At 37.0% G+C, this 20,959-nt stretch overlaps 1 protein-coding gene across 2 annotated transcripts; it reads left to right on the forward strand.

Annotated features, from left to right (window-relative positions):
* Positions 1–1,747: 1,747 nt before the first annotated feature.
* LOC146659588 (cathepsin K-like) lies at positions 1,748–19,538 on the forward strand. 2 transcript variants are annotated; one of them, XM_085423684.1, is made up of 9 exons: positions 1,748–1,883; positions 3,489–3,604; positions 3,730–3,852; positions 5,613–5,765; positions 7,202–7,279; positions 17,487–17,633; positions 18,587–18,752; positions 19,136–19,244; positions 19,426–19,538. In XM_085423684.1, the coding sequence occupies exons 1-9, from the start codon at positions 1,865–1,867 to the stop codon at positions 19,523–19,525; spliced, it is 1,011 nt and encodes a 336-aa protein (XP_085279810.1). In that variant the 5' UTR covers positions 1,748–1,864; the 3' UTR covers positions 19,526–19,538. The 2 variants fall into 2 exon arrangements, with proteins under 2 accessions (XP_085279810.1, XP_085279809.1); XM_085423683.1 differs by lacking the exons at positions 17,487–17,633; positions 18,587–18,752; positions 19,136–19,244; positions 19,426–19,538 and adding exons at positions 8,608–8,773; positions 8,960–9,062; positions 9,714–10,740 and having other exon boundaries at positions 7,202–7,426.
* The last annotated feature ends 1,421 nt before the right edge of the window (positions 19,539–20,959 follow it).

A 20,959-nucleotide genomic window follows, 5' to 3' on the forward strand; every position in this document is an offset into this window, starting at 1 on the left:
TTTTCGTAGTTAGGGAGGCAAGTTGCTGTCATTTGGTTTGATTAGGTAAGTTTGGTGAATACTCGAGATAGGCTCCTTTGGTTTGTTGTTTTGTTTTGTTGTTGTTTAGGTCCACCCCAAAGCTATAATCAGCTCCTCGTTTGTGTCAAATAACCTAACGAATCAATATATTGTAAATAAGTCATTATCAAACTTTACCAATTGCGTGATGTGGCTGCTTGGCTCTGATGAAGATGGCTCACCCTTACGTTGTGGTCTGGCCACCCCTAGACCGGCCATAACAGCTGCGTCAAGGTTTGACATGTTGTGCATCCAAAGATTTGGAAGACTTTTCCACACACCTTGGTTATAATTACTGATTTTTTTGAGTTACTTTTCCTTCCTATAATATCAATGGATATTTTCAAATTTTGAACAGCAGGTTATCTTGACCTGTCTATGTGCCTAAATGCAGTGAGTGGCTGCCATGGCACTGGTTGATAATCAGTCATTGTTTTAATGAGTGGTTTAACAGGTATATAAAGTGGCTGTTGTGTTTATATTTATAATTTAATTATTCTACTAAATGTGCAATATTTCTATATTTTTTGAAGTAAGGAACACCATCACCCCAACATTAACCCCCATGACTGTTTTCATGTAGGAAAATGAGTGACGTTTGTATTTTTTCGGCCATAGTTGGCACCACAAGGAGTTTGCATTAATGATTATTATTTATATGGTGCTGAATTACTCTATAAAAGCATGTAGTGCCATGAAACCATTGCTTGAACTTATATGTTCATGACTGAAATGCATGATTTGGTTTGTTCCTCTTTCAGTTTTCTGTGTTCATCCAACAGCAGACAACGTACTGACCTCATGATCTTTCATTTACAGCTGACAGGTCGAATATTTATTTTGACCTTCACTTCTTTCCAGAACCACTTATTCCTGTAACTGCAGAATTAACTTCCAAGATTTTTAATGACCTTCCTGACCTTTCTGATTAGTTTCAATGAATTAAATATAAAATTCTAATAAGTGGATTGCCATAATATCATTTTCCATTCTCCAAGTTTCCATTTCCATATTTCTAACCCTCAGAGAAAACTGTCATTTGCACACAGGATAGTCTTATAGTAAGGTTAATATGGGTAGCTACAGCTAAAATTATGATTTTATGCCATTCTGAGGCAATAGAATAGAATAGAATATTAGAATATTAGTCACTGAGATCAAATGAAAACTCAAAGGAAATATTGTTGGAAATAACTTTGTCAGCTTGGTCGAATTTGTAATTTCAAGAAAGGAATTCTGGCATATGAAACATGACTGTGAGATACCTTCTTTGACAAAGCGATGTGCTTCTGTTGTGTTTATTCTGAACTTTAATCTTGCCTCTGCCATACTAATATAAAACAGAAACACAACTCTCAGTCTAATAAGAAGCTAAACTAAAACATAAAATAATAACGAGGAAACCCCAATCTGGAAATAAACCCAACTACACTGAACTAAAGATAAATAACTTAATAAATTAAAACTAAAAAACTTGATTGCTCATAAAGTGTAATGAAAATGCTAAATGTGGGAAGTAAGACACTTTTAATGTGCATAAAATGCTGAGTGTGTGTACTTGTCATACTTTCCGAAAATGTGCAATTGTGTGGTTCAAGTTTTTGGGAAAACCTCTGAATAAGTGGTTTTTGTTTACCTTCTGTTTTATGTCTTTTGCGTTCAACTATTCCTTTCCTGCACTGTGAGGAAAACGGTGTAGCTTTTACTTTCGAAAGAGGAAGAACTGCGAGAGAACATGTGACACTTCGTTCTTAAATAATAGCAACAAGGAAACGCAGTCAGACTGAATTTCCGCGCAGCAAAGATGAGTCCGACTAATCAAGGCAAGTGAAACACTTTCCAGTAATACTTTAACAGCTTTAGTAGAAATATTAATCGCTGGTAAAACAAAAAGGCGGACATCGCCCCATAAAAAGCTTCATAATTTAGTTTACTTTCGTTTATGTAGCTTTCAAAGACTTTTCTTTGTTCAGGCCGCAGGTGTGTTCAACGATAGAAATACATTGTAACCTTGTTATAATGTCATCACAGTGAAGTAAAGTGTTTCTATAATGTTAAATAATTGCAGAAAAAGAAATCGTCCAAACACACTCGGTGTATTTTTAGTATATCCTTATGTAATTACACCATTGACAGGAAGGCTGTGCTGTACAACTACGCTGTAGCATTTGTTTAGTAAAACAATTTGAAAGTAATATAAAACCGGAATTCTTCGTTTTTGTATTTGTATTTATGAAACTGACAACAAAGCGAAGCGGAAAAAAGAGCCAGTCAAAGTGCTTTTGGGGTAAAAGTCCAAGTAAAAATTGAATAGATGGCTTACTTAAATCGCATACATTAGTATGAGAAGCCTGATGAGTTATAAATTCTGGTTAAAAAATATTATATATATCATATTACATTTAGGTTCTACACTGAGGGTATTGTGTGTGTTGTTTGAAGAGGGTCCTTTCCCCAGCTGGGAACTGTACCAGGTGGAGCTTCATATTCATGGATGTACTTCTTGCTTGTTCATAAGTTTCACTTCAGGCCTTGTGACTGTGGCGTCATTTTGAAAATTTTGCACAGCCTTAAATATGTGGAAGTTATACTTGAGACTTCTCTTAACACTCAGAGACTAAAGACACAGTGGTCAGTGCAAAAAGCTGTTTTTTAAAAAGTGACTTTTGCTATGTAGATAAGGCCAATGAGCCACCTCAGTATAAAACCCCTGGAGACAACATCAGCACCAATTATAATCTGGTAACATGCTTGAACACTCAGTTCAAACAGAAGTGTTCAGTGGAATCACTTCACTGTCTTTAGTTTTGTATATTTGCTCTTAGTCATTGTAAGAAAACTGAGCAAACACTCTCCCTTTTTGTATTTTGAGGCCTGTTTGTTGATTCTTGTATGCCTTTTTCAGCTTGTTGCCAGCCCTTCTGATAACAAGTGACGTAAACCAATATTTACAATCATGTTTTTCCGCGTTCTGACTGAGAAGCAGATCAAGACAGTGAAATTGTGAAAAAAAGGCCTTTTAATTTGGGAAAAATTACCATGTATGAATCTAGGAAAATAGTTGTGGCTTCTGTTAACCTTTTAGAGTAAATGTTGGATTTTAATAAGAAGAATTAAATATCAGGGGCTCTCATAAACAAGTTCAGTTGTGCTCATATTTCACTAAACGCCTATTCTTTGTTTTGATTTCCATCTTTTTGTTGTTTTCTTTTTGTCAACATGTAACACAACTCTGAAAATATTTTGGCCTGTGTCGTGCCAGAGTCTCTATGTGTGGTTTTTATGAAACTAAGGTCTGTTTCTGACTGGAAACTTGAGCTCTTTGCCAGGCAGGTTGTTTTCTCAGTGTGTTAGTGAGCATCAGTCTCATCAAAGGTCAGGTGACATCCTGTCTTCTCGTGTCATCGTCTATGTTTGTGTGTTTGCAGGCCTGCTGTTGCTGCTCATCTCCCTGTGTGCCGGGGCAGCAGCCATGTTTGAATCCACACTGGACGCACACTGGGAGCTGTGGAAGAAGACACATGGGAAGAGCTACAAAAATGATGTATGTGACAAAAAGTAGTAATAAATATTTTTTTAAAGTGTTATATTTGTATGGACAAACTCTGCACAAGGCTTATAATTAACTTATATGGCATTTTCACCTCATCTGCTCTTTCTTTATGTGAGGTGGAGAATGCTCACCGCCGGGAGCTGTGGGAGAATAACCTGAAGATGATTACCGTGCACAACCTGGAGGCCTCAATGGGACTTCACACCTATGAACTGGGCATGAATCACATGGGAGACCTGGTGAGACACTCTCTTGCTTCATTAATGTTTTTGACTTATGATATTTTTTATTCAATAATGGTGATTGTATTAATGATGTTGAAAAGGTCAACAGGATCAAAGCTGATCCGTATTGAAGAGTAGCTGGGTGTGTGATGGATGATAGATTACTGGCAGAAAACTGAGGCTACAAGTGGCTCAAAAGTCTTTGTGTTCAGGCCCAACAGAGTTATGTCAAAACACTTGACCATCATTTTCCACATAAAACCTCCACAGTGATGCTGGCTCAAAACCTCATGCCACAGTTATATGATCAGTTTCCACCTGCCCCTCAAAATACTTTTTTTCACTTCCTGCGTTTACATCTACACTTCTGCAGCTCACATTTTTAGCTTCTGTAGAAGCACCCTTTCTTCCCTTGTTGCCTTCTCTCATGTTTAAGCTAATGAATGAGAAACTAGAAGTTTACATCAAGAAATATCTCGAGCTTTATGACCCAAAAATTAAGTCTGGTGAGATGGAGCTCTGGAAAATTATTCTTGAGGTGAAAAGTCTACACTGTTAAAAAAAAAAAAAAATCCTAGAAAAACAGTAATATTCCTGCAGCTGGGGCGCCAAAGTAATAACATACAATAACAGAAAATAACTTTCTCATAAAAATACAGTTATTTTCAGTAATGATAATACAGTTTGTTGCCCTAATTTTACATGGGATTTTGCCTTTCTCAAGTGCTTTTAAACATTAAATTAGGAACATTTTAATGTGATCAAACAATGAAATTACCTATAAACAAGGTCAATGAATGTGGCAATATGAATAATAATACTTAAATGTACAGAAACATACTGTTAACAGTTGGTTTAAATAATAATGGATTGCATACCCTGGGACAGACTGAGAGAGGCGAGGCTGCCATATCGCACCATCTGGCCATCACCAGTAGGTGAAGAGTCTTGACCAAGGACACAATGACCAAGAGTGTCCGAGCCGGGGCTTGAACCAGCAACCTTGTGATTACAAGGCGAACTGCCAACGCTTGAGCCACGATGGCCCTAAGTAGCAATAATAGTAATAATTATTTTATGTAAACAACGTTTATAGGAATCATGTTATATATTTTGCCATAGCATTACATTTGAATTCAACAGTTCAATCCTTCAAATAACGGACAAATATCTGTGCAATCATGATACATTTGTGAATGTATTTTAACAATCATATTTAGATTGTACAGACAAAAAACAAGAAAGTTCTGTTTTATTACATTACAGTGATTTTACGTTAATTTACATTTGAAATGTGAAATCACAGTCTTTTTATGTAAATTTAATGATATTCTAGAAGAACAGAACGAAACTGTAAAATACAAGTAAAATACTTTTATATTAGGACTTGTTCTTACAGTGTAGCTTAAATCAAAAAGACAGCCACCATGGCCTTTTGTTGTCTTGCAACATGTTTGGTCTTCCTGTTGACACATCCTGTTAGTGCTTGGAGCGGCACTTGATGCACCACAATGTTTTTACAGCTCCAGTTGCCTGCAGCTTGGTTAGTAGTTGGATTAGATGCAAAGTTTGATTATGAAATTAAACATTAAAATGGCTCTAATGAAGTCAGGGAGATTATAACATATAAATATTGCATAGGGGAGATTTATATGAAAAATTAAAGCTTTTAGAAAGTTTATAAAGCACATTGAAGTTGAAAACTTTGATAACTGTCTGCCAGCTGTGACTGGCTTTTGTTTCTTATTTCATCATTGCCATTTTCTTTCTCATAGACAGAAGAAGAGATCATGCAGTTTTTTGCCAGTCTCACTCCTCCCACTGACATCCAGAGGGCGCCGTCTCCCTTTGCAGGGGCATCAGGTTCTGGCATACCAGACACCATGGACTGGAGAGAGAAGGGTTGTGTCACCAAAGTCAAGATGCAGGTAAAAAAAAAAAAAAAGAAGAGGGCATTTAAATCAATGTATATGTATTAGTGCTGCTGAGAAGAGCAAAAACATTTGATGTCTCATAGCCACACAGGCAGTAGTGTCAACATATCCCCCATTCATCCTGTTCCTTATTCTTTGAAAAGGTTCATGTTTACACAGGATGTCATTACCACAGTTGCTAGTTTAGCAATTATTTGGTCACATCCATTTGTCTTGGTGCAAAGAAGGTGGGTAGCACGGTCTTACAGGGTTTTTTTTTTAACCTAGATACTTTCAAAACTGTCTCGTTATCTTAGTTTTTGGATGATTAATATACAAAAATTAAGGTGAAATAAGGAAATATATGTCTTAATGTTCTGCCTTTTCTTTCTGTATGTAAATAGTCCATTCCAAAGCTTCACTTTATTTGTCTCTAGAAATGTTTAGTGCTAAAATATGCATTACTTTAGGGTATTTTAAATCCATATGACTTTCTGTGCTGAAATTGCTTTGCGTGGAGTCTAAGGGGAAAAATCATAAAGATAAAAATAATAATTTTAAAAGAAAGAAACAGATTTTGATGCCCAATTTATTATTAACTTGTGTTGTGCAGATGAATATCATTTAACCAGAGACACACACATATTGATTTTGGCATTGCTTCTGTTCTGTGCAACAGGGTAAATGTAACTGACCAAAAAACATTCTCATTTAATCACTTGAGTTCTTTAACCTCCTACACCCTGCTGGACCCTTGCTTCACCAACACCTCTACAAACGCCTGTTGAGCTGCCAAACACAGAAATGTGTGAAATGATGCACAAGGAATTTATTCTATTTCTGTCTGATGTAGTGACAAGCTACAGGAACATTGTTGAAGGGGGATTTTTCACTCTGTCTTTATTTATTATTATATCAATGAATTGTATATATTAAATCAAAATCAAGATGGATTTCTTTATGGATTTCTAAGAAGTGTGGAAAGAGACCAGAAAGGAAAACTCAAGCAACAGAACTAATATAAAGAACACCTTTGTTGCCAGACCAGTGTGTTTCAGCTTGTTTATTTTGTCACAGCTACAAGTGCAGTCAGATGTGTAATTTGGGGTCAAAGTTTTACAACCATAATTCCAAGGGTGTTGGGATGCTGTGTAAAATACCTTTTGCTAGTTAGTCTAATTATTTTCAAAATTTTCGTTGCCTCCATCCCAACATTTTTGAGACATCTTTTGCTGCCATGAAATTCAAAATCGAATTCATATTTGTCATGAAATTGTAAAGTGTCTCAGTTTCAACATTTATGGGATTTGCAAATCACTGCAGGACTTTTTTTTTGTAGTTGGTATTGTAAAAAAGTGCATCAGTGCTATTAAGATGGACATTTAGAGGAATACTGAGAATATAAGCATATTTGTATTTTAGATCCTATGGGTTTGTTTTTTTTATCTTAGGGTGCTTGTGGGTCTTGCTGGGCCTTCAGTGCTGCAGGGGCCCTGGAAGGCCAGTTAGCCAAGAGTACAGGAAAGCTGGTGGATCTCAGTCCTCAAAACCTGGTGGATTGTTCCGGCAAATATGGCAACCACGGCTGCAACGGAGGCTTCATGACCCGAGCTTTCCAGTATGTCATCGACAACCACGGAATCGACTCTGATGCTTCATACCCATATACAGGACGTGTAAGTAAACACACAACCTTTTTGTGGCCCTATAAGCACACTTTTGTGCTAAAAGAACATACCTACGTACTTAACTGATGTTTTCAGCTATAATATTAGTGATAGGTGAATGTTCATAAGGTAAAACCAAAACATCTGACTCCATTATTTACAGTAAAAATTGAGTAGACAGGAGCAAAGCTACTTTATTTTTTATTTAATCTAAGGAATGTTACTATTTTTTAATATGTTTATATAATGTTAGTTTATTTTGTCTTTGTCTAATTTTCAATTTTCAATTTAAATATTGTGTTTAAATGATTTTCAGTCATCATATTCTGTTTTATTTTTGTTGTTCATACAATGTGAACAAAGTTTTGCAAAAAAAATAATAAACACAGGACTCTAACACAAGCTTTACAAAACCCTGTATGAGACACCTAGGTGGGTGTATAAAAACCAGCAAGAAGTTGAGTCTGATCCTTCAGGCTGTAGACAGCAACACTCACACTGTGGTCAGCTGTTAACGTCTCTTTGGAGCAACAATAAATTAATCGGAGCGGACAACATGTTTGTCCTCCAGGCTTTATGTAGTTCGCTGTTGTTTGTGTGGAGGAGGCCAGTTCTGAGACGATTCAGCAGACTGTTCCAGCCTCACGGGGGTGGCGATGTTTTTAATTTTAGAAAAAGATATTTGAAAAAGCAACTTTTTGATGTTAAATATTCTATAAGCATAGTGACCAAAAATATTCAATATGGACATGACAATATGTGTGTATTTTGAAAAAATCTTTAGGTTTAGTTTTGTCCTGAAGTACAAATTATGAAACCACTGACTTTCTCTTTTATGAGTGAGGTGCAGTTCAGTCAAGGGAGAGCCTGTTTTCCAGTGTCTGGTGACTAAAGGGGTGGTTTAAAAAAAAAAAACTGCAGCTCATAATCCAAAATAATCCACAACTTTGCCAAAGTATCATTCATATGTAAAATGTCACATTAGAATGGGCAAGTAGAGCAAGCTCAAGGACTGCTCTGATGGTTGGTGTCACTTCTAGTGGTATGAGGTCCCATCTCCCAGTTTGTTCAGTTCTGTCTAAGGCCTGCCTTGTATGTTTTTAATAAACAAGAATAATTTAAGATTTTTATTTTTTAATTTTTTTTCCTGACTGCATCAGATCCTTTAACATTTTGTCCTTTAACTTCAGGATGATCAGTGCCACTACAACCCAGCAACCCGTGCTGCCAACTGCTCCAGTTACCAGTTTCTGCCTGAAGGGGACGAGAACGCTCTGAAGCAGGGTCTTGCTACCATTGGACCCATTTCAGTGGCAATTGATGCTAGGCGGCCCAGATTTAGTTTCTATAGAAGTGGTAAGATACACTTCGTCAGGTGTCAAGTGTACTCTTGTCTATTAATATGGAAAAATAGTTTTGAGAAGTTTGGAGGAATGAAGATGTTTCGAGAAAAGCTTGAATTAATAAAACTTTCTTGGAAATTATTGTTTTTAGCTTTTTGGAATGTTACAATGAGATTGGTAATTCTTCTTATCATTTCAGGAGTGTATAATGACCCATCATGCACACAAGAGGTGAATCACGGTGTGTTGGCAGTGGGCTACGGTACTCTGAATGGACAAGACTACTGGCTCGTAAAGAACAGGTGAGACATTTTCACTCCACTGATTTCTTTGGAATCTGGGTTATATATACAAAGTGATTTTATAGACAGGGCTTCTATTGTCTTCCACTATCTGTTCACTTATGTGGTGCATTCTGGGAGGACTCTACAAGACAAACAGGAAATGAAAGAGAGAAGTCAGCGCTTTTTAGGAAAGTACATATCATTAACATGCAAAGACTGATTGTTACATTCTGTTCAGACTTTCAGTTTTTGCTGACAGGACTAAAGTGGATTTCTTTAAATTATATATATTTTTAAACTTAAGCAATAACTCTCCAGACTGTTGGGCTGCGATATACCAGTTGGCCTCCATCATTAAATTAAAGTTTAATCAAACATTAGTTATTCCATGGAAACATCAAGACTTCAAAAGAATACAGCCAATCAAAAGTTTGAACATACCCATGTATATAAGTTTCCTATCCATATTAATAATTAACCATGCACTGCACCTAGTTAAATGTAAAGAAGAAGAAGAAGAAGAAGAAAGACAGCTTTGTTAATGTTTATTCATAGATTAAAACAAAGCAACCAGCTGCTGAATGACATGTGGAGTTTTAAAAACAGTTCAATTTCACCGATGAGCTATTATTTCATAATGATTTTTTTTTTTTTTTTTTTACTCTCCAGCTGGGGAACAACCTTCGGAGATCAGGGATACATCCGGATGGCACGCAACACAGGCAACCAGTGTGGCATCGCTTTGTATCCCTGCTACCCCGTCATGTAACTACAGTGTGCACTGAAATTAAATTCTTGCAAAAAAAAAATAAAAAATTCATATATGATGACCCTTTTTTATATGATCACCTCGAAGCTGTAGTTTTTTTTATCTTCAAAAACTACAGCTTCAAACTAATGCCTTTTGGTACTTCTCTTGAGAAATGATATCTTGAGGAGGAAGCATTATATTTTCTTTGGCTTGTGACATTGTGGAAATGCTAATGTTTCTATCTCTGTGTGTGAGTGCTTGTTTAAGAGTCTTTTTTGTATGTTTTTTTTCTTCTGACCCTCTTCTCAAAGCTCAAGCTGCTTTCCGAAAAAGTCTCCTTAAAAGTCAAGATTCAGCAATTTCATTAAAAGATTTCATTTTTATAAGTTAGTGAGAAATATTTATCCCCAATGTTTACTGTGGTTATCCAGTGTTGGGAAGGTTACTTTTAAAATGTATTCCACTACGAATTACAGAATACATGAAAATGTATTTTGTAACGTATTCTTTTACGTTACTCAATGAGAGTAACGTATTTTGAATACTTTGGATTACTTAATATATTATCATGCTTTTTACAACTACATGAATGTACTATTGCTAGTGATTTATTACTATTACTGAAGGTTATTCACCATACCAAAACCAACAGGATTTTTACATTTTAATATAAAATGAGTATCAGTAGGATGGACATGTATGTCGTATAGAAAACAATTCTGCGCGTATATAAAACAGCTCTGTGGCTCCGAACCGTAAAAAAGGGTCCTCTGGCTAATACGGTGGGTTCCGTGTCGGCTCATAGCTGAAAACTAGCTTTACTTTGTTGTCTGGGTCAACTTTGCTAGCGAGAGACAGAGAGAGGCGTTGAAAGGCTGCTCCAATGGAACTTACTGTTTCGGAGGAAAACACAAACACAGTGTACAGTCGAGTCTTAATAGCGTACTTACAAATGGGCTCCTCAGGCATTCTTTTTGGCTGCAATGGTTATTATTATATTTAGATGCTTCCAGCTCCCGTTTCTGGTCGGTGAATCTCGTACTTTTCACCTCTTTTTCTCCCTCCTCGCGCTCACAGACACATTCCACCGGCGTGGAATTCCCAAAAATAGAGATGGCATAGCCTAACATATGAAACAGAAAAATACCGCAGTGTAATCCATTCATTTCAACAAAGTAACTGTATTCTGAATACTACCTTTTTAAACGGTAATTGTAACGGAATACAGTTACTCGTATTTTGTATTTTAAATACGTAACGGCGGTACATGTATTCCATTACACTCCAACACTGTGGCTATTATTAACTACTAAATCAGGGGTAACCAGAAGTACAGACGTCTGTCCAAGGCTACAAGGTTTCATTAAAAATATGTTTATATCTATTGTAAAAAGCTGTGACTTTACCGGATGTTTAGCGCTTGACAATTGTATATTTTTTGACTGCTGCTTTGTTGTTGATACTGATATTATGTAACCTGACTCAATATAAAAATAAAACATTGTCCGAAAATCTGGTTCCTTATTCACAAAATAATGGACACGGAATTATAATATGTAAATTTATAGATGTTATGGTGATAGGTCTGTTACTGAGCATTTATGTTTTTGGACTTCTGGCCTTGTTTTCTTACGATGGTAGCGATTTATGTTTCTTAGTCCTTTTCTGGTATTATTTAGTTTCCCGGTTTAATCATTTAGATTTCTGGTTCTTAATTACTTTGAGTTAGTTCCCTTTTGTTCCCTCTCGTTTGCCTTTGTGTATCTTTATTATGTGAGTCTCCCTTTGTCCCTCGTCAGATCCTTGTCATGTTCATCATCCGTCATGTTTCAGGTCTCAGGTTTCCTTGTTCCAGGTACCTTGTGTTTAGTTTTCGTTGGTTTAATCTTAGTCTCCCTTTTGCTTTGGTTGTATTTTGTGCAGTCAAAAATAAAAAGCTCACTTTCATTTTTGACTGCAGTCCAGTACCGTGTCTTTAGTCTGCATTTGGGTCCACACTCTGTCCACTCTCCACACAGTCTGCCATCACAGACCTGACAAAGGGGGGGATATGTATTTATGTAAATATGCCTGGGAGGTTGAGGGTTTTAACTGATCAGGTACTGAATTGTGCATGTTATACAGCATTTTTGTTAAACAAAAAGGACGTTTAAAAAGAAGAGTTGGTTTCGTGAGGGTGTTTTCTTGTTTTTGGATCAAATAAAAAATAAATCAGATTTCAGAGCAGCTACTGGTGCTGGAGTTGGTCCTTAAAACCCACATATCTTTCCTGCTAACACCTTGAACAAGGTCAGAATAAAGTCAACAGACTGCAGTGTTGGGTTACAAATGAGTCATTTTTAATTTTTTTAGTGCAACATCACAACAAACAATTTTCACATGAGGTATTCAAAGGGATTTTCTTTAGTTGTTGATACAAAATGTCCCACCATGATTGACGTTTAAAGTTTTGTATATCTTTTTTTAAAGCCTTTGGTTGGTTAGCCACATTCATTAGCAAGGCAAGTTTATTTATATAGCACAATTCAACCACAAGGTGATTCAAAGTGGTTTACAGAGACATTAAAAAACAAAAACGAATAAAAAGCATGATTTAAAATTGATTTAAAAAAAACAGTAGATAAAATCAGAACAGCAGATGAAATCAGTAGTTAAAATGTAAGCTTTGAAATTTAAGCTTAAAAGTGTGGATTTGGTGTTTTACTCAAATGCAGCTGAGAATAGGTGAGTCTTCAACCTGGATTTAAGTAAACTAAGCAAATTTCAGCTGATCTGAGGCTTTCTGGGAGTTTGTTCCACATATATGGAGCATAAAAGCTGAATGCAGCTTCTCCGTGGCTGGTTCTGACTCTGGGAACTGATAAAAAAAAAAACGATCCAGATGACCTGAGGGATCCGGAAGGTTCATAGTGGGTCAGGAGGTCACTGATGTATTTTGGTACTAAACCATTCAGAGCTTTATAGACCAGCATCAGAACTTTAAAGTCTATCCTCTGACGGACAGGCAGGCAGTGTAAAGACCTCAGAGCTGGACTGTAGTAAGTCTAACACATGGACAAGAATGGCACAATAAAGCATGGTGGGTCGAGTCAAGCTGGGGAAAGTTAGACTCAGTCAGATATTTCCCACAGCCTTTCCAGTTTAAAGCTTTTTGTATGGATCTTATTAATTTCTACTTACAACAGTGGGATTGAACAGTATTTCAGCTACACTAAACATTTTGAAAAGAACAGGTGGGAGGGACACAACAGTTCCCCTGTTTGTCACGGTGCTGGGTCGGTGACCCAGTGTTTTGAGTTTCTTGTGTCTCTAAATTTTTGTATTTTTATCTTACTTCTCTTTGTTGCCCCAGTTTATTCTTTAGTCTAGTGTCTTAGTTTGGCTTTCTTGTATTCTCTTTAGTTTTCTAAGTATTTAGTAGCTGCCCTCCATGTCTCCTTGTTGTTGTTTTCTGTGTTTCTTAGTGCTGTCTCCCCTAGTCAAGTCTGTGTCTGTTACATTTCCTGTTTTACTTTGAAGGTCTGTGTCCTACGTGAATGTACTGAGTTTCGCTTCCTTTGGGTCTGGTTATGTCCAATTTCTCTCAGCTGTGCTCCCCTTCTGTGTCTCATTCCCCTCGTTATTTCCCAGTGTATTTAAGCCCTGTGTTTCTCTGTGTTAGTGTTGAGATCTCTTATATGCTGTGTGTGGTTCTCCTTGTGTTTCCTGGTGTACCTTACATTTAGATTTTCCCAGTTTAATATTGTATTATTTGTGATCTGTTTTCCAGCAATAAAGCTGTGCTTTTTGAGTTTATTCCCCGTGTGCCCGTGAGCAGGGGCGGATCTAGAGAAATTTTCTTAGGGTGGCAAAGAAATCAACCCCCCACATATGCAGGTGGTTACATATGGTTAAAATGATTCAAATGCACTAAGTATACACGTTTTTCGTATAAATATAGTCTATAACTTAATTATTGTCTGTAGCCCACATAATTACACACTTTAGTTACATAAAACATGTGAGTTTTGATGTTATGTACTGTATAGCCTGTATATTAAATAATATGTAGCCCAATCCAGAAAGCTACACAACATGGGGCGGTTCATTTACAAACACAAGTCTAATTTAAGTTTCACACTGTTTTTTGTTAGAAAACAATCACATTGTTAGATGCTTAAATTACACAAAATGTCAGAAATGCACTGTCATGAACAAAAATTTAAACCTAATTTTTCATCATTTGTTGGATTAACCCACTGAGGCCTGAAATACAACTGGCCATTTTTGACTCCTTTTGAGTTTACGTTTGTTTCATTTTATTTTTTTCCCCTTGCCTTGTTTGGTATCATTCTTTTCAGCTCAACTGAATTTTGTTGTTTTTTTCACTGACATACTGCATTTGTACTACAATTACTATTAATAGTACTATTACTGATCTGAAATCACACAAAGAACTTAAAATCCTAGTAGTATTTTTTACTGTAAAAAAAAACCAGACATTTTGAGTAAATTTTTATAACTTGAAATGCAAATATAAAATGTACATTTTCTAAACATATACAACTATTTATCTAAAAATGCAGACAATACACCTGCTGTTTGTTTTGTTTTTTCATTTTCTACAACCATTTAAAAATATTACTAAAACTAAAATGAGAGAACAATCAGGTTTCGCAATAAGATGCCCCACAAATGATGTGTGCCAGTAAAAAAAAAAGTTTGTCCACCAAAAGACAGAGGAGAACGGCACAGGGATAAACCTGCAGGCCTGACAACAGGAGGTGTATCACTCCGCTGGTTTTCTACTTAGTGACAGTGTTTACCTTTCAAATGTGCCTTTGTGACATTCATTAGTGCCCTCACTGACACACAAAACAAAACGACTACACAACAGAACAGCTACACAAGTCAACACAACACACTAAGTATACACTCCACACGTCACAAATCTCCCACATCTAAAAACTCTCTCTCTCGCTCTCTCTCTCACTCGCTCTGTCTCGCTGCCATTACTGTCACTGTCACTCCCAAAACTTTTCCCTCTTCCTAAACAACCAAATCCCACATGTTGACTTTTTTTTAATTCGTCCACATGGTACATTTTTCTACCGATAGGAAAGAGGTGGCTTTTTTTCCTTTCTTTACTGTTTTCACGCTGTCCTTAGAAAACGCTTAAAACACACACACAAAAATGTGACGACAGTATTTAGAAAAAGCATGGCTTATATATATTATCATAACTCTGGATTTACTGGCCTGTAATTAAAATTTAAAAACTTTGAAGTCCGAACTTTCAGTGTGGGCTGAAATAGAGACTCAGCGTGGCTGCAGCTTTTTGCTATGTCAGCTTAAAATTGTCATGGAGGTGGAGGTGCAGCGTGTCCGTGGACCACATGGTTAATAACACTCACCTTCCTTCCATTTCCAGAGTGTAACATCCAACCACCTGTGTAAAATTGAAAAGACTGACTTCACAATTTGTGAAGTTTTTTTTTTTTTTTTACTGTAAACTCAAAAAAAAGATTCAGAAAAACTTGGAAAAAAGCTTGAATCTTTGCAGCATTTATTTAAACATTTAAAGACGTAACCAGTCCCACTTAATGCTCAGATCAACACTAAAAGTAACAGGCTGTTCTCATGGTTAATTGACTTGGTAACAAAGGCCTTCATTATTAGATGTAATTGGTTGTTAAGAGCAAATTAAAAAAAAACATTTATGTAAACAACATTCATCTGGTGGAATTGGTGACTATATTTGTATGAATGTATTTCAACAGTTTGGATGACTGAATGTGTAAAGCGCTTTAGGGTCCTTAGGAACTAGTAAAGCGCTATACAAATACAGGCCATTCACAGGCCAGATAATATAAATTAGTAAAACATACATTCTTTGAGGGCTTGTGTGTTACGTTGTCTCCCCCTGGCGGATGTATTTGAACACACAGCCATAAACAGGATTTTTTTTTTTTTTTTTTTTTAGCTCTTGCTTTGGTTCCTTTGGTTCATGAATTATGCAGCAGACTGGTTGCAGTCTCTGCATAGTAACAGCTCTGCTGCTTCATCCTGAGCTCCTTTTATGATGACTGAATTCTGTTTCTGATGTTTTCTTCAGTTCAGGCAAATTTCTGTTATCGCAGAGCTCAAAGCCACAAACAACATTCAGCGATCTGATTTAAGATTTACAAAGTTTTTAATTGGGGCATCTGCATCTCTAAGCAGCAGACTGACGTGGAGCATTAGAGGTGTGAAGACTCAGATATTTCAAAATGAAGGCCAAAAAAAGAAAATAATAAGCTAATAAATGTTCGTCTGATTAGGGAATGAGACACACTTTAAAACCAAATGTATGTTTACATGTAAGTGTTTCAGAGCTATAAGCATTAATCTAGTTTATTACATCATGCACTCCTCCAGGGAGGTTGTTCATAACATGCAGGGAAAGGGATCTGTTCCTTTTCAGGCACAGAAGCATTAGTTACACCCAACACATGTTAACAAGAATAACCTTTTCATTTAAATTCAACATAAACGTTCATCTATATTACAGCAAGTCCCTGTTTCCTGGGTGAAAGCCAAACACGATGGCGGTGTCAGTGATTCATTAGCGCTGGATGTGTCAGTCCAGACCTGTAAAAAAGCCCATTTCTCACTGTGTGTCATGAACACTGTTTCGACATTACTGAACACCACAAACTGCCCAGCAGCTGATTCTATTTACAACCCAAATTCACAGCAGTTACAGAATTTCGATCAGCAAACAGAAATGGCTTTCTTTCATTGTCAATGTGGTCACAGTCTGCCTCCCGGTGGACAGACAGGAGAAGACACAGCATTTGCTGTGATGTTGATTTAATCTGTTTAACTTGATTCTCTTTAATATGATAAATCTTGATGAAAAAAACAGGCTCTCTGCAAATGGTTTGCTTAAACAATAATGCCTATCAGAACAGCTGGGTATTTATTTCCTTACAATGTGCACATTTATTCCTGTTTCCTACCAACTCTGGTCTGGTCTGGGTTTCTTAAAAAAGGATGGCCAGCCAATGAACGGCAAGGAGCAGAAGTCGTTCTGCATTGAAGCTTCCACTTCCACTGGTCTGGTAGGAAGTTATCAAAGATTATCCAATCACACTGATTTCCACATTCATACACACCATTCCCCCGTTTATGGACAATAGTGCTTGGATATCTCTAATGCACACTGCATAAATAAAATTCATAGATAAAATCCATGGACTTTCTCCCTTTCAGAGTGGATCAGTGTTTTTGATGTTGATGTGTGTTATTTATAGGGGAACATTTTTTTGTTGATTTGAGAATCTATATTGCTTGATAAAAGGTATAGGATTATTTAATTGTCTTTATACACCCCAATTGGGTATGTTTGATTAATTGCACCGCTGCAGCTGGAGTGCTTATTGAAGTTTTCCCTTTTCTTTCCTTGTTATTTTCCTTTGGTTTTGGTTAAATACATGGTACCTGCAAAAGCATTTTGTGTTGTGTGTGTGTGTATTTATTAGTTACTGCCCATGAGCTCCAGTAGCAATTCCTAAATCTTTTGACTAATAATAACCCAATATTTCACTTAATACCTAGCATGTATTCATTCATTAGCGCCACTGTGTGTCAGTGTACTGACACACAGTAGAAATTGAAAATCTTTAATATCAAGAATTGACACTTTTAAAATCGGCAACAAACGGTTTTAGCAGCTCGTTGACCTCAGTCCTCAGAACCTGGTGGACTGTGTTACAGAGAACGACGGCTGTGGAGGAGGCTACATGACCAATGCCTTCCAGTATGTGAATGAAAATGGAGGTATTGACTCTGAAGCGGCCTACCCATATGTTGGACAGGTGAGCAACCCACTCTGCCAAACACACAACTAAACTTGAAGTAGCTTATTAATCTGAGCCTTTCACTTCAGTTTGTTTCATGTAGTGAGTGCCACATCCTCTATAAACTAAGCACTTATATTTTAATATCACTGGGTGCTTGAACACATAAAAGCAAGATGGTCCAAAGCAGTCAAGCGGGGGTTTTTAAAGTAATAAACAAGTATAATTTAGTTGGTGTTTGTTGTTTTTTAAATGAGTGATTGCCCCACCTCTTCCAGTACTTAAGATAAGCTCGAAGTTGTTCTGGTAACGCACTCTTACAAAGAAGCTTTGCATAAAAAGTCTTTTAACCTAGTTGTTATAAATAATACCCAGTAATCAGCTGTTAGCTGCAGATGCATAGATGGTGAAGAGGTTCTCACTTGGCTGTGAGGGTGTCACATTTGTCCCCTTCACACGCTTCACCAACAACACGCAACGAGGAAGAAAATATTTCATTTTGACAGTAAAGTAGCTGCAAACATCTTACCAGAGGGAGGTGATTCAGCAGAAATGATGAAGTGGAAACTCTCCCACAGAGTGAGCATAGTTTCCTCTTTAGTCATTTGGTAATATGAGAAGGAAGTACATCTGCTCGGTAATGATAAAAATCTGCCGTCTCTCTATTGTTTGGCTAGTTGGAATTGCACCAAACACATCATGTGATATAACATGTGACAGAAGAGTCACAAGGTACTAAAACCTTGCATAGCAAGTATTTTGACTATTGATTTTATACAGCAATTATTAACTTTCTTTTATTGTCGGTTAATCAGTAATAACCATTGGATTAAAATTCGATATTCTACCTAAATATGATTATACTGTGAGGTAAGGACATGAAAAGTAGCATCTTAAATATCAAGAATTGACACTTTTAAAATCGGCAACAAACGCTTTTAGCATTTTCTCCTCCTTTGTCTTGCCTGCAGGATCAGACCTGCCGCTACAATGCATCAGGCATGGCAGCCCAGTGCAAAGGCTACAAGGAGATCCCAGTGGGTAATGAGCGCGCGCTGGCTGTTGCACTCTACAAAGTTGGTCCAGTGTCTGTGGGCATCGATGCACAACAGAGCAGCTTCCAGTTCTACAAGCATGGTATATGAACATATGAACTTCTCATATGTCTGGTCAAATGAAATTGTTACCTGCACCTACTTCATATAAGGGAAGGAAAGTGTGTGGAATAAAATCCTAGAATTTAAGGGCCTGTTTAGTCAGGATTTCTTCATTAAATATGAATTAAATAAACTAAACATGGAGTTCACACCTTCATTTTGAGCAATAAACTTTAAATTAGGCAGCAGTAAAATTTAGTTATAATGGTCTGTATAAGCTAGTAAAACAATTAAACATAATAACACATCAACAACTTTCTGGTTATATTCAACATTAAAAAGTGTGCGAGGTACATAGTTTATGCACTGTTCACTAATGCAGCTCACTCTTTTTTTCTCTCTCTCTCTCTGTTGTGAACCCAGGTGTTTACTACGATCCCAACTGTAACAAAGATGACGTCAATCATGCCGTACTGGCAGTAGGCTATGGAGTAAACACCAAGGGGAAGAAGTACTGGATTGTAAAGAACAGGTGGGACATGTCACTTGTCTGAATGGCATCAGGTGGCTCAAATGTCCACTAAAATTAAGTGTTGGTTGGTTGTTGTTTTCATGTCATCTGTCAAAATGATAAGCTGAAATGCTGTTTGACTCCTGGTGATATTTCATTTTCTCCGTCATTTCCAAGTCCATCTTTTGTCTTTTCTTCACAGCTGGGGTGAGGAATGGGGCAACAAGGGATACATCTTGATGGCACATAACCGTGGCAATGTCTGCGGCATCACCAACCTCGCTAGCTACCCCATCGTGTGAACAGACTAGGGAATGGGCTTTGCTTAGACTACTATAAGACGAATATACACTTAAGCATTTACTCTGAACACCCCACCCCTAGACCGGCCATAACAGCTGCTTGACATGTTGTGCATTCAAAGATTTGGAATACTTTTCTACACACCTTGGTTATAATTACTGATTTTTTTTGAGTTACTGTTTCCTTCCTATAATATCAATGGATATTTTCACATTTTGAACTTCAGCAGGTTGTTTTGACCTGTCTATGTGCCTAAATGTAATGAGTGGCTGCCATTGGATTGGCTGATAATCAGTCATTGTTTTAATGAGTGGTTTAACAGGTATATAAAGTGGCTGTTGTGTTTATATTTATAATTTAATTATTCTACTAAGTGTGCAATATTTCTATATTTTTTGAAGTAAGGAACACCATCACTCCAACACTAACTCCATGACTATTTTCATGTAGGAAAATGAGTGACGTTTGTATTTTTTCGGCCATAGTTGGCACCACAAGGAGTTTGCATTAATGATTATTATTTATATGGTGCTGAATTACTCTATAAAAGCATGTAGTGCCATGAAACCATTGCTTGAACTTATATGTTCATGACTGAAATGCATGATTTGGTTTGTTCCTCTTTCAGTGTTCATCCAACAGCAGACAACGTACTGACCTCATGATCTTTCATTTACATGTAGCCTGGCTAAATTAACCAGCCCAGAACACAGATTATCTTTGGGGTTCTTTTAATCTGAACGATAAAGTAAGTGCTCAGAAGAAAATAACAAGGTTGTAAAAATAAAGAAATAAAATTGTTACAGACAGCTCCTATCCAGTAACAGCTTTGTGCTCTGGTAACCCACTGCTACTGCAGGTTATTTCCCCAACTTTATCAGCATCTGGAACTCAAGGACATCTAGCGTCATTTCGTGTCTGATATAAACCCAAACATAAATAAAACAAAACTTAGCAGTGCAAAAATAACTGTAGTGGCTTCTCCTGCATAGATACAGAGCCAAGATTAAACAGTTAACACAGTACATTTCCCTCTTACCCACAGAGATAGTATAATACAAGTGTGAACTCAAATACATACAGTGCATTAATCCAGCAGAAAACGGAATATGGATCCCTCTGAGACGAACGGCGAAGTTGGTGGCAGCTACTCCTGGTGCCTTAACTGTTGCACACTTTGCGTTCAAAACAGATCACGCAGCGAAAAAAAGGCATTGCACACCCACATAACACCAATGCAAGCTAGCACTCGTGCATGTCTCCGTAGATCCCCATGATCCCTTCCGCTCTCAGAGGTACCCCAAAAGAAAAACAGTGCCATCCAGTGGCATGTCCCATAATATCGAACTTCCATACAGCTGACAGGTCAAATATTTATTTTGACCTTCTGTAACTGCAGAATTAACTTCCAAGATTTTTAATGACCTTCCTGA

This window comes from Rhamphochromis longiceps, linkage group LG11 (assembly GCF_057381845.1).
Source record: "Rhamphochromis longiceps isolate RC_006_pf linkage group LG11, R_longiceps_female_GT1.1, whole genome shotgun sequence".
Classification (NCBI taxonomy): domain Eukaryota; kingdom Metazoa; phylum Chordata; class Actinopteri; order Cichliformes; family Cichlidae; genus Rhamphochromis; species Rhamphochromis longiceps.